This window comes from Mobula hypostoma, chromosome 25 (assembly GCF_963921235.1).
Source record: "Mobula hypostoma chromosome 25, sMobHyp1.1, whole genome shotgun sequence".
NCBI lineage: Eukaryota > Metazoa > Chordata > Chondrichthyes > Myliobatiformes > Myliobatidae > Mobula > Mobula hypostoma.
In genome coordinates this window covers 19,021,052-19,033,392 of record NC_086121.1, presented here as the reverse complement: position 1 = coordinate 19,033,392, position 12,341 = coordinate 19,021,052, and the positions used below count along the sequence as shown (strand labels likewise).

Genomic DNA, 12,341 nt, shown 5'->3' with positions numbered 1-12,341 from the left:
TAACAGAAAATTTCAAAACAATAAGCTTCACATATTAAAAAAAACTTTCTTTGAAAGATTATCCAAGATCTACTTTTCTGTTAGAGCAGCAGAGGAGAAAATAAATTTCAATATAACAACTTCTTGAAAACCACAGTTACCAGCCCTCAAAATTGTCTGTATCTTATTTCCTCTGATCGGTACTTAATGTTGATGCAATGAGAGAATGAAGAAGTTGTTCAACTTCTCCAGTATGGAGGAGCAAAGGAAAAATCAGTAAACTTTCCACACAACAACTGTTTAGTGTGTCATTTTTCTTGCTATAGAATTGACCTTGTTTAATTAGGAGGCACAGAAAATCTAAATAGCCAGAAAATGAGCATTGTGGGACAATGTATCTTTAATTATGCTGTGTAAGAAAGATCACCTGCTGATGACTATGTGAATTTATCAACTGATTCAATGAACAAGAAGCATCTAGAAGATCTAGCTTCTAGATCTGCTCCTGTAAGGATGGCTAATGTCAGCATAAATGACAGTTCAGGTTATCTGACCTCACTGCCCTGGACTACGGAGTCAGGCAGCCGTTTCCTCCTAATTTTGCACAGTATTGCCAGATGGCATTGTGTGTGTAAAGATTTCAATTGTTTTCAGCTACAATGTACTCACAGTGGAAAAGCCAAATAGCACCTCACTATTGAAGCGTTTTGGGCAGCATACTGAAGGATATCCTTTGAAATAGTTATTATATTATGGGTAAAATTGGATATTAACATCCATATCTGTATTATAGAAACATTCGGTCCTTCGAGCCTGCACCGCCATTCAGTACGATCATGGCTGATCATCCAACTCAGAACCCTGTACCTGCCTTCCCTCCATACCCCCGATCCCTTTAGCCACAAGGGCCATATCTAACTCCCTCTTAAATATAGCCAATGAACTGGCCTCAGCCGTTTCCTGTGGCAGAGAATTCCACAGATTCACCACTCTCTGTGTGAAGAAGTTTTTCCTCATCTCGGTCCTAAAAGGCTTCCCCTTTATCCTCAAACTGTGATCCCTCGTTCTGGACTTCTCCAACATCGGGAACAATCTTCCTACATCTAGCCTGTCCAATCCTTTCAGAATTTTATACGTTTCAATAAGATCCCCCCTCAATCTTCTAAATTCCAAAGAGTATAAGCCTAGCCGATCCAGTCTTTCATCATATGAAAGTCCTGCCATCGCAGGAATCAATCTGGTGAACCTTCTTTGTACTCTCTCTATGGCAAGAATGTCTTTCCTCAGATTAGGGGACCAAAACTGCACACAATACTCTAGGTGTGGTCTCACCAAGGCCTTGTACAACTGCAGTAGTACCTCCCTGCTCCTGTACTCGAATCTGTATTCCTGCAGTAAACTTTCCTGCCCTTCCCTTTCAGACCTCCACATGTAACAGAACTGCCGACTGGAGCTAGCAGTACATTTTCTTGCTCCTGCAATTACTGTTGTTCGTTGGATATGTTAGCTGGTAGGCCAAGGGTATAGTATAGTGTTGCTGGCTTCTGTCAGCAGATACAGAGAAGGATGTAGTAGTTTCCACATTCTTCTCCATGTTCTTTCCAGTCTTACTCATAATCACCTACCTTCATGATGCTCAGTATGTGCTTGTCTATTATTGTCAGAACTCTGCTTCTTTGCTTCTTTCATATGTGCAGCAGTAGCAGCTGTGTGGCAATACCTGTGTGACAGCGTGTACTTGATTATCACTGCTGTTGTTCATTGCCTGATGATGATAATTCTACTCAGAGCAAAAGATGAATGATCCAACCCTGGAAAAAGTGCCAGGTCCAGTGCTGGGCCGAGTAAAGGTTCTGCCTTGGTGTTATAGAAAATGAGTGCATTGAGAATCACATTATGTGAGAGTTATGAGGGGTGGGGAGGAAGTCCTACTCTAATACACTAGCACCGAATGAAGGAATAGCAGTCCAGGAATGCAGGGCAGCTAACACGTTGTCAAGAAAAATAAAATCAAAATAATAAGAGCAAAATATGAAAACTATGAAGACCCAACTGCTTCTCTCCCGTCAGAAACAAAATTGTTTGTGATGAATGTTTCAGCTATTGAAGTAACAAAGGAAAACCATTTATGGCTCAGCCATCTGAACCTTTTATCGGGCGTGTTTTCCTGACAGCACAATTGTTTGTCAAAGTTTCATTTCTAAACACAAAGTACTATGAATAGATCAGACAGCTGAGTTGTCTCAATATAATGCTTGTCTATCCCTGTTGCTAAAGTAGTTCAGATATTGTGCCCTCGGGCTAATTAATAGCTTTATGTACCTATTTGCCATTTACTGTTTTTGCCTAACATGAATTTAGCTATTTACTCCTCTTTTCCTACTACTTGCTGGGATTTGATCCATAAATGTTGATCAGCCTTCATTGTCACTAGGTTATCATTTTCAAATGTGGACGCAAGCTGTGAATGTTGACCTGAGATTGTGAAGGGTGCTGGGCAATACATGGCTTTCCTCCTCCTTTCAATCAAACACAATGCAAACAGCAGCTCAGATCCATGTTTATACACAGGATAAGTTTCTGGAACTCTTGTCTATTTATTCCACTGCTGGTCAGAACTGTTGCAGGAACATTAGCAGTAGGAGTAGGCCATTCAGTCCTTCTACTTTGCTCATCCATTTCAAGTTCAAGTTCATTGTCATCTGACTGTGCATATATACAACTATATGAAACAATGTTCCTCTGGACCATAAAACATATGTCACACACAACACATAAAACAAAATATTGCCAAATAAAAGTTAATAAAATATAATTTGAAGTGCATGTAGTGCACAGCGCAGGTAAACAGTAAACAGCTCACTGTCCTAATGGCGAGATATTGGTGGTGGTTAACGCAATTTAATACGTTCATGGCTTATCTAATATTATTTGCTCAATTGATCTGACTGAGATCATTCCACGTGAGGTAATCTAAAAATTGAAAACACTTTCCAGTGATTTTGGTGCAATCAACTCTATACAGCTATATCCTCTGGTGTAGCAACATTATCAAAGTGCTGTATTTCTAGCTCCTAGTGGAGGATCATCACAGCAACATTGATCTGAGAATACAGACCTGCAGATAGCTCAAAATTATATGGTCATGTGTAATTGCCTTTGTGTGAGGTTGTGCATGGTCATGAAGCTATGTTCTTACCTTCTAGTTTGAGAGAGAGAGAGAGGGAGAGGGAACGTGTGTGTGTTTGAGAGAGAAGCATGTATTGTGCCTGTATCGATACTGAGCAAGGGAATGTGTGTGTGTGAGAGAGAAGCATGCATTGTGCATGTATCAATGTTGGTCAGGGGTATGCTGAGAAGGATTTATGGTAATGGTACTGACAACATGATCAGTTTATATGGCAAATTTATAACTCTGTCAAATAAAGAGCCTGCACATATGTTTCTGGCCTTGGCCTACTGGATGTCTGAGTCATTTTCACAAAGCATCATGACTCTAACATGGATTTATTTTGTATCTTGATGCACTGTTCAGAATTGGGTTATCCTGAATGTTATGAACTGCACAATTTTTTATAATATACAAAAGATAGTTACTCATTTCTCTTTCCCTTTCTCTGGAACTGCTAATCCCAGCGCCTTCCAAGATGCCACACTTAACTGTGTCATTCTTCATCCTGGTCTTTGCCAGAATCATGATGCAAATTACGTCACTGGAGATGCTCCTCGGATCCTGTCACAATGTGCCTAAAGCAGCCAGTGGCTTGAAGGGAATTAAGTACTTCAATATCATTTTCCTAATTTGAAATCAATGTGGATGGGTCCCATGAGGGAAAGATGAGGCACTTGTTATTGTGATATGGAGACAGCTTGGAACAGATGGTGCTTTGGGGTGTTGGTCTGTTTGTGCTGGAAACTGACTGAATGCAAATTAGCTATTTGCACAAGAAATAACCAAAAGAATAGAAAAATCTGGGACCATCAGAAAGATGCAAGGTAGAACAGGAGATATTGCACAGTCAAAAATAATTTTAGAAGTACAATCATTTCCTAAACTATAATCATTTTCAAGTTTAACAGCATAATTCAGACAAATGTATAACATGTAAATCTTGGCCTTTGAGGCTCTTATACTGCATCTCCCATTTCAGGCAACCAGTTAGATTATAAGGATATACTGGGGCAATTACAGCACTGTATAGCAAAACTCCCTGCAATAGGCATTTGGGTCCCCTTGAAAAGTGCAAAGGATTTCAAACGTTATTTTTTAAAAAGCTAATGTTGATCCCTGTGGGGTTCCTTTTCCAAATAAATACAGAAGGTGCCCAGTAAAGTGGCCAGTGTGTGCATGTCAGTGATATTAAACCCGATTCTGATTCTGAATGCTTCTGGATATGGAATTGAAGGTTATGATGAAAGCACAGCGACATATTCTCGAATCAGGACGAAATGCAACTTGTTGGGAAACATGTCGCTCTAGTTCTCCTTGGTCATGGAGGCCATTTGTTTAGAAATATGATTGATTTTTATCTTTGCAGCAGAGGGGCTTGGCAGCTGACTATGCTCGTGGAGTGTATGTTTGTGGTCTTCTGCAGCTGTAGCCTATCCACTTCAAGTGGCTTCCTTTTCAGCCATTATGAGGCCAAATGCAGGCTAGATATGCAACATCTCATATTCCATCTGGGTAGCCTCCAACATCAATTTTTCTGACCTGGTAATTTCTCCCGCCTCCCTCCTCCTCTCTTTTCCTATTCCTCATTCTGGTTACCCTCTCTCTCTTCTCCTCTTCTCCGGTCTTGTCCATCATCTCCCTCCAGTTTCCTTCCTCCTTCCCTTTCGTCCATGGTCCACTGTCCTCTCCTCATAGATTCCTTCTTCAGCCATTTTCCTCTTACACCTATCCCCTCCCAGCTTCATGCCTCTCCCGCACCCACGCACCTTACCCTTAACCTCATCGCACCTCTCTCCTGCCAGCTAGTTTTCCTTCCTGTCTTCTGCCTTCTTATTCTGGCTTCTGTCTCTTTCCTTTCTTGTCCTGATGAAGGGAGTCAGCCCAAAATGTTGACTATTCACCCCGTAGATGCTTCCTGACTTGCTGAGTTCCTCCAACGTTTTACGTGTATTGGTCAAGATTTCCAGTATCTGCAGAATCTCTTGTGTTAATAACAAGGTAGCATTTATGAGTTTACGTTTCGGAGCTTGAACAGCAGCTAATCAAACTTGGGGATTCATTAGCAAGGTCAAATAAAAATAAGGTGGGGCAAGCAGAGTGGCCATTGATGGAGTGGGGCAGTGTTAGAGTGGGGATACTTTTGGCTTTGGCTCAACAGTCGTGGGTGGTAACAGGCATGGGTGACTTAAGTATCTAGTAAGCTTTTTCTTGCTCATTCTTCATCTGTAAGTGTACAGGTAGGGCAATAAAAATGGCTCTAGAGGCTGTGTTTTGCTTTTTTTTTTGTGTGCAATGTGGGATTTCTGGGAGACAGCCAGCCTCCCGGATAATCACATCTGCACCAGGTGTACTGAGCTACAGCTCCTCAGAGAACATGTGAAGGAACTGAAGCTGTAACTCAATGACTTTTGGCTCATAAGGGAAACTGAGACAGGAGCTACAGGGAGGTAGTTACCCCTAGGTTGTAGGAGACAGGTAAAAGGGTGACTGTCAGGTGAAGGAAGGGAAATAGGCAGCTGGTATGGAGTACCCCTGAGTTTGTTGTTCCCCTCAGTAACAAGTATATCATTTGGATACTGTTGGGGGAGACGAGCTACCAGGGGAGCTGTAGCAATTGGTTCTATGATGCTGTCGCTCAGAAGGGAAGAGGGCGGAGGAGGAATGCAGTGGTGATAGGAGATTTCATAGTTAGAGGAATAGGTAGGAGAGTCTGTGGACACAATAGAGAGACCCAGATGGTATGTTGCCTCCCAGGTACCAGGGTCAGGGACCTCTTGGATGGTGTCCCCAACATTTTAAAGAGAGAGGGTGAATCTTGCCTGACAAATCTGTGGGAAATTCTTTGAAGAAATAACAAGCAGGATAGACAAAGGAGAATTGATGGATGTTGTGTATCTGGATTTTCAAAACGCCTTTGATAAGGTACCGCACATGAGGCTGCTAAACAAGATAAGAGCCAGGGTGTTACAGGAAAGATACTAGCAGGAATAGAGCAGTGACTGATTGGCAGGACTGGAGAGTAGGAATAAAAGGAACCTTTTTTTATTGGCTGCCAGTGACTGATGGTGGATGGTGTTCTAGAAGGGTCTGTTTGGGACCGTTTCTTTTTGCATTGTATGTCAACTATTTGGATAATGAAATTGATAGCTTTGTGACCAAGTTTGAAGATGATATAAAGAAAGAGGAGCAGGTTGTATTGAGGAATCAGAGAGGCTACAGAAGGAGAATGGGCAAAGAAATGGCAAATGGACTACAGTGTCGAGGCGTATGGTCATGCTCTTTGGTAGAGGGGTAAAAACATAGACTGTTTTCTAAACAGAGAGAAAATTCAAATATCCATGGTGCAAAGAGCTTTAGGAGTCCTTGTGCAGGATTCCCTGGAGGTTAATTTGCAGGTTAAGTCATTGGTGAGGAAAGCAAGTGCAATGTTAGCATTCTTTTCAAGAGGACTAGAATATAAAAGCAAGGATGTAATGCTGAGGCTACATAAGGCACTGGTGAGGCCTTTTTTTGGAGTATTGTGAGCAGTTTTGTGCTCCAATACTGGCATTGGAGAGGGTTCAGAGGAGGTTCATAGGAATGATTCCTTGAATATGAGCAGCAATTGACAGCTCTTGGCTTGTACTTGCTGGAATTTAGAAGACTTAGGGGGGAGAGGGTGGATCTCATTGAAATCTATCGTATGTTAAAAGGCTTAGATAGAATGGATGTGAAGAGGATGTTTCCTTTGGTGGGGGAGTCTAGAACCAGAAGGCATAGAGGGACATCCATTTAGAACAGAGGTGAGGAGGAATTTCTTTAGCTGAGGGTGGTGAACCTGTGGAATTTATTGCCAGAGTCAGCAGTGGAGGCCAGGTCACTGGGTGTATTTAAGGTGGAGGTTGATAGGTTCTTGATTAGTCAGGACGTGAAAGATTATGAGGAGAATGGGGTTCAGAGGAAAATGGATTAACGATAGTGAAATGGCAGAGCAGACTCGATGGACCAAATGGCCTAATTCTACTGCTATGTCTTATGGTGTTATGAGATCATGGACCATGCAGAAATGTTATTATAGAGGACAAGAAGCTGTTTCTGAAGTGGCTGAATATGGGTCTTCAGATTCCTGCATTTCCTCTCCAATGGTAGTAAGAAAAATAGGGCATGCCCCCTCATTTTGAGGTGGTTTTTACACAGAGAGGTTGATATCTGAAGCTTGCTGCCAGAAGTGGTGGAGTCAGATACAATCACTATTCTTAATAGATATTCAAACAGGCACCTAAATAGGGAAGGCATATGAGGATAGGAACCTAATATAGGAAAATGGGATTAGTGTAAATGGGCAGAGATTTAGACAGCATAGAGGCAAGCCCTTTGGTCCACCATGTCTATACTGATCACCATGAACATCTAAGCTAATCCCAACTGCTTGCATTAACTCCATTTCACTCCATGCCTTGCTCAGTTAAGTATGTGTCCAGATGCCTCTTAAATGTTGTTACTGTTCCTGTCTCTACAACCTCCTGTGGCAGCTCATTGCAGATATCAATTTATTTGTGTGAAAATTTTACCCCTCAAATCACCTTTAAACCATCTGTCTCTTTCAGCTTATACCTATACCCACTAGTTTTAGACACCCTTACAATGGGAAATAGACTCATCTACCCTACCTAAGCCTTTCATAATAGTATAAGCATCTATCATGTCACCTTTCAGTCTTCTTTGCTCCAGAGAAAACAGATATACAGCCTGTGTAATATCTCCTTAAAATACAAGCCCACAAATCCAGGCTTGCAGTATTTTGATGCACCTTCCCTAATGTGATGCTCAGGCCTTCACCATTCTAATCCTATTCTATTTAAGGTGCTGCTCAACCAATGTTTGGTACAATTGTAGCTTGCTGTCCTTTCGTCAATTAAGGCATTGGTGCCCTATGACTTCTTCACCACCCTGACTATCTGTGTTATCACTTTCAGGGAACAATGTACTTACACCCCCCCCCAGTCTCTCTAATCAACAACACTCCCCAGGATCCTGCCATTATTCACTGCGTGAGCCCTGTTTTGATTAACTTCACTTCATATTAAATTTTAGATAAATCACATTAAAAAGCTTCTGAAAAAACATTGTCCACTATACCATCAGTTTTGGTATCATCTGAAAATTTACTCACCAACTATATTTTCATCCAAATTATTCATATATATGACAGCCAACAAAGGACCCAGCAATGATCCCTGTAGCACACCACTGGTCAACGGCCTCCAATCAAAAATAACTTCCACTATTACCCTCTGCCTCCTATCACCAAGTCAATTTTGTATCCAATTGGCTAGCTCATATTGTATCTAACCATGTGGACCACCCTAACATTCAGGACCTTATCTAGGGCTCTGCCAAAATTCATTTAGATGCCACCTACCAACCTGCCGTCTTTGCTATCTCTTCAAAATACCAGTCAAATTCATGAGACATGATTTCTTATGAAGAAGGCCATGTTAATCATGCCTGGTTAGTCCTTGCTTTCTCCATATCTCTTGGAAACCTTTCCAATAAATTTCCCACCATTATATGGTTGTGGATGACCAAAGGGCCATTTCTGTATGACTCTATGACTATATCAGGTCCTATGCCTCACAGTCTGGGTTCTGAGATAGATTGTTTAAATTTGCTATTGCAATGGAAATTTTCAGTGTTGTTCATATTGATGTTCTGTTCAACTACTCATCACCTGAATCAGATAAATAGGGCAAACGTTTGGACTTGGAAATTCTTAGGTGTAATGGGCTGGAAATGCATTGAAGTTTTTGTTTAAACCATACAATTCATTTTTCCCTAGTTGTTCTGTGACTAATGTTCTGAACATATTAATTATTGAAGTTATTATGAAACGTTGCTAGTAAATTTGAGCTCAGACTCAAGTTGTGCATATGGCTCAGCGCTAATCATTATCATACTCATTCTGACTCGTTCTGCACTTCGCAAAAATACCAATGCTTTAGATGAAGGAAGTAGAAATTTTGCCCTCACAGCCCATTGTGAGTCAATTATCTTATCTGTTAAATAATCTGCACCATAAATAGGAACAGGAGTGGGTTGTAACAGCCCCTCAAGTTTGTGATCAGTATCTCCTCCATACTATTTTTTGGCTAACAAACATCTAAAAACACAGATTTTAAAAATAAAATTGACCTTAACATTAATTGTTTTTAATATATACAAAAGGGTTCCATCATTCTTTATGTATAGAGGTGTGTTACCTTTGAAATATTCATCTCAAGCCCTTGACCCTGTCTATTAATCCAAGACCCACAAATGTTTGTTCTTTTCTGTAGATTTTATCATTTTTGATATTTTGAAAACTAAAATCAGTTTACTATTTATCATTCTAAATTCAGAAAATACAACCCTTGTAATTTAACCTAGACTCCGGCTATCAGTCTGATAAGGCTGAACTCCAAATCTACTTGGCCAAAGTATCCTTTCTTCGTTGTGGCAAAACCAAGTGTTTTGTGTAGCCTGTCTCCTGCATTTACATCAGCAATCCATTAATCTCTTCTTTGCATCTGCCCTTGTCATTTTACTTGGTGGCTTCTTGAGTGTGAACTTGATTCTTTGCTACTCATTTTCCCCTTTGTTCTCTTGTAGGGGGAGCTCTCAAGTGAGGGCCAGCATCCAGTGAAAGTTTTTGACTTCCTTACACAGACAAAGAAAGAATACCCCTTGGATTATTCCATTCTGCAACAAACACAGCTGACGGGGCATGGTGGAGCAGACTTCTACCTTATGGACAGTTTTATACGGGCTGTTGCTGTAAGTGACTCTATAATTATTAAAGATCTTTTGACTTTTTTTGTTTTTAATTCTGCAGGTTTGTATTTTTTATTGTGAGGGTAAGTATTAGATATCAGTATCATTCATCTTTTTCAATAAACTCAAGTGACAATTGAGGTTGACGGTCCAACTTGGTACAGAGGCAGTCCTACAGTGTTGGAGATGAACTCCTTCAGGCGAGATTTAACTGTGTGTTACTCTGGGAGATGTGAAGAAGAGCACAGAGTTTCCCTAGCTGACCTTCTTTAACTAACACCAGCAAAAACAGAACATTCAAATTGTTTGAGAATTTGTTGCACAAAACATAACTTACCTTAGCTTGTGCTACAATTTTGACTCTATAGTAGGTGATTATACCAGTGCTTTAGGATTACATTGCTTTTCTTTACAATTCTCTCATGAAGTTTACAAGGAATGTCCATGAGAACAGCGTCTTTGATGTATTTTGTAAGCGTTTTTGTAAGATTTTTGATAGAATTTCACACTGCAAACTTGTTTAAAAAGATGAAGTCCATGAAATCCCACAGAAAGTGGCAAATTCTATCCAAAACTGGTTCAATGGCAGCGACTAACAGGCAATAGTTTATTGGTGTGCCTGTGACTGGAAGGCTGCTATTCAGTATATGGTCCTTACTTTTGTAAATTATATCAGTGATTTAGATTTGAATGCAAGAACCGTAATAAAATTGTTTGCAGATGATATAAAGATTGGCCATATGGTTGACAGAGAGAAGAAAAGTTTTGGATTGCAGGAAGGTAATGACGACCTGGTTAGTTGGGCAGAAAAATGGGAAATGAAGTGCTAGGTAATGCATTTCAGTAAGTGAAATAAGGCATGAGAATTTAAATAAAAGGCAGAATGTTGAATGGTGTGGAATAATAAAGGGAGCTTTGTTCTACAGATCATTAATGGTAGCAGGACAGGTTAATTAGGGGATTAGGAAGGCATGTGTGTTGCTTTTTATTATTAGTCAAAGCATACAGGATAAGAGCAGGAATATTATGCTAGAACTTGATGAAGTACAGTATGTTTGGTCATAGCTTGAAGACTGTGTACAGTTCTGGCACCACGTACAGGGAAGGGAGGAAATTTTCAAGGCTGTTACAGGATTGGAAAATTGTAGTAATGAGGAAAGATTAGATCAGCTGGGATTGTTTTTCTTAAATTGGAGGATGCTCTGGGCATAAAAATTGATGAGGGGCCAAGACGAAGTAAATAGGAAGGACTTATTTCTCTTAATAGGTTAAAAAACCAGGGGTGTAACTTTAAAGTAATTGGTATAAAGATGAGAAGAGATCTGAGGAAGTTCTGTATCATCCATGCAGTCATTGCAGTCTTGAATTAATTGCACACAGACACCTCACCACTTTTAAAAATACACATGCCTACCTGAAGAGTTGTGACATTTAGGGGTATGGGCTTGGAGCTGGAAGTTGTCATTAAGTTGGGTTGCTCTTTGACTGCCATGGGACACAATGGCTAAGGGGACATCTTTCTCATCCTAAATTTTATGTGATTTCTAACAAAGTTTACCAAGCAGAATGCCCAATAGCTACAGTACTACATTGATTTGAACCGCAGCATTTTGTGCTTTTTGATTCATTTAATCGGTCAGTGATAATAAACCTAATTCTGATTTGGAATCCTTTCTTGCCACTCCCCTTCTCCTCTCTATACTGGCCATCTCACTTCTCCACTCTCAGTCTTGTTTCGACTCAAATATGTTGACAATTTCTTTCCTCCCACAGATACTGCTTGATCCGCACAGTTGCTCCAGCAGAATGTTCACTACTACACAGTGTACTGCTCGTTCTATTATGTTCAAATACTCTAACTCATGTCCAGAATATGAAATCTGCAGTACCATGTTTTTGTATGCTACACTAATTTCAATTTCAGTGAAAAATGCAATCTAAAGGAAAATCAGGGATTTGTGACAAGTTCCATGAATTTTGTAACTTTCTGTCTGGGATCTCCGAGCCTTCGGTTGACATAAAGTACTAACCTGTGAAGGAACCCAGGTATATACAGTGATGTCATTGGTCTCTGGAATTTTCACCAATTTGTACCTGAAGATCATTCATGCTAAAACAAGTCTTCACTACCTATGAGATTGCTACAGAGTTACTTGCCAGCCAGTGAAACCAGTCACATAGTCCCCTTTAAGTATTCCTATTTCTCCAGTCCTTTATCCATCACAACTCCCACCTCGATTTTGAGACCCTAGTAGACCCCCTTCTAATTACTGATGTACCAATCACCCATCCCTCTATATAATAACCCTTCAATTTCTATGTAATAGTGTCTTCCTTGTTCCATTGAAATTGCTGAGTTATCAAATGCTTTCATGTATAGTACAAATTTACTGGAAAAAGA

General features: G+C 40.3%; 1 protein-coding gene across 4 annotated transcripts in view; it reads left to right on the top strand.

The window, feature by feature from the left end:
* The window catches only part of zgc:154075 (uncharacterized protein LOC556929 homolog), a 243,784-nt gene that overhangs the window by 215,680 nt on the left and 15,763 nt on the right, over positions 1-12,341 (top strand). For all 4 annotated transcript variants that reach the window (XM_063033371.1, XM_063033372.1, XM_063033374.1 and 1 more), the window contains one exon: positions 9,779-9,943. In XM_063033371.1, coding sequence (XP_062889441.1) covers positions 9,779-9,943 — 165 coding nt within the window. The remainder of the gene's footprint in view (positions 1-9,778; positions 9,944-12,341) is intronic.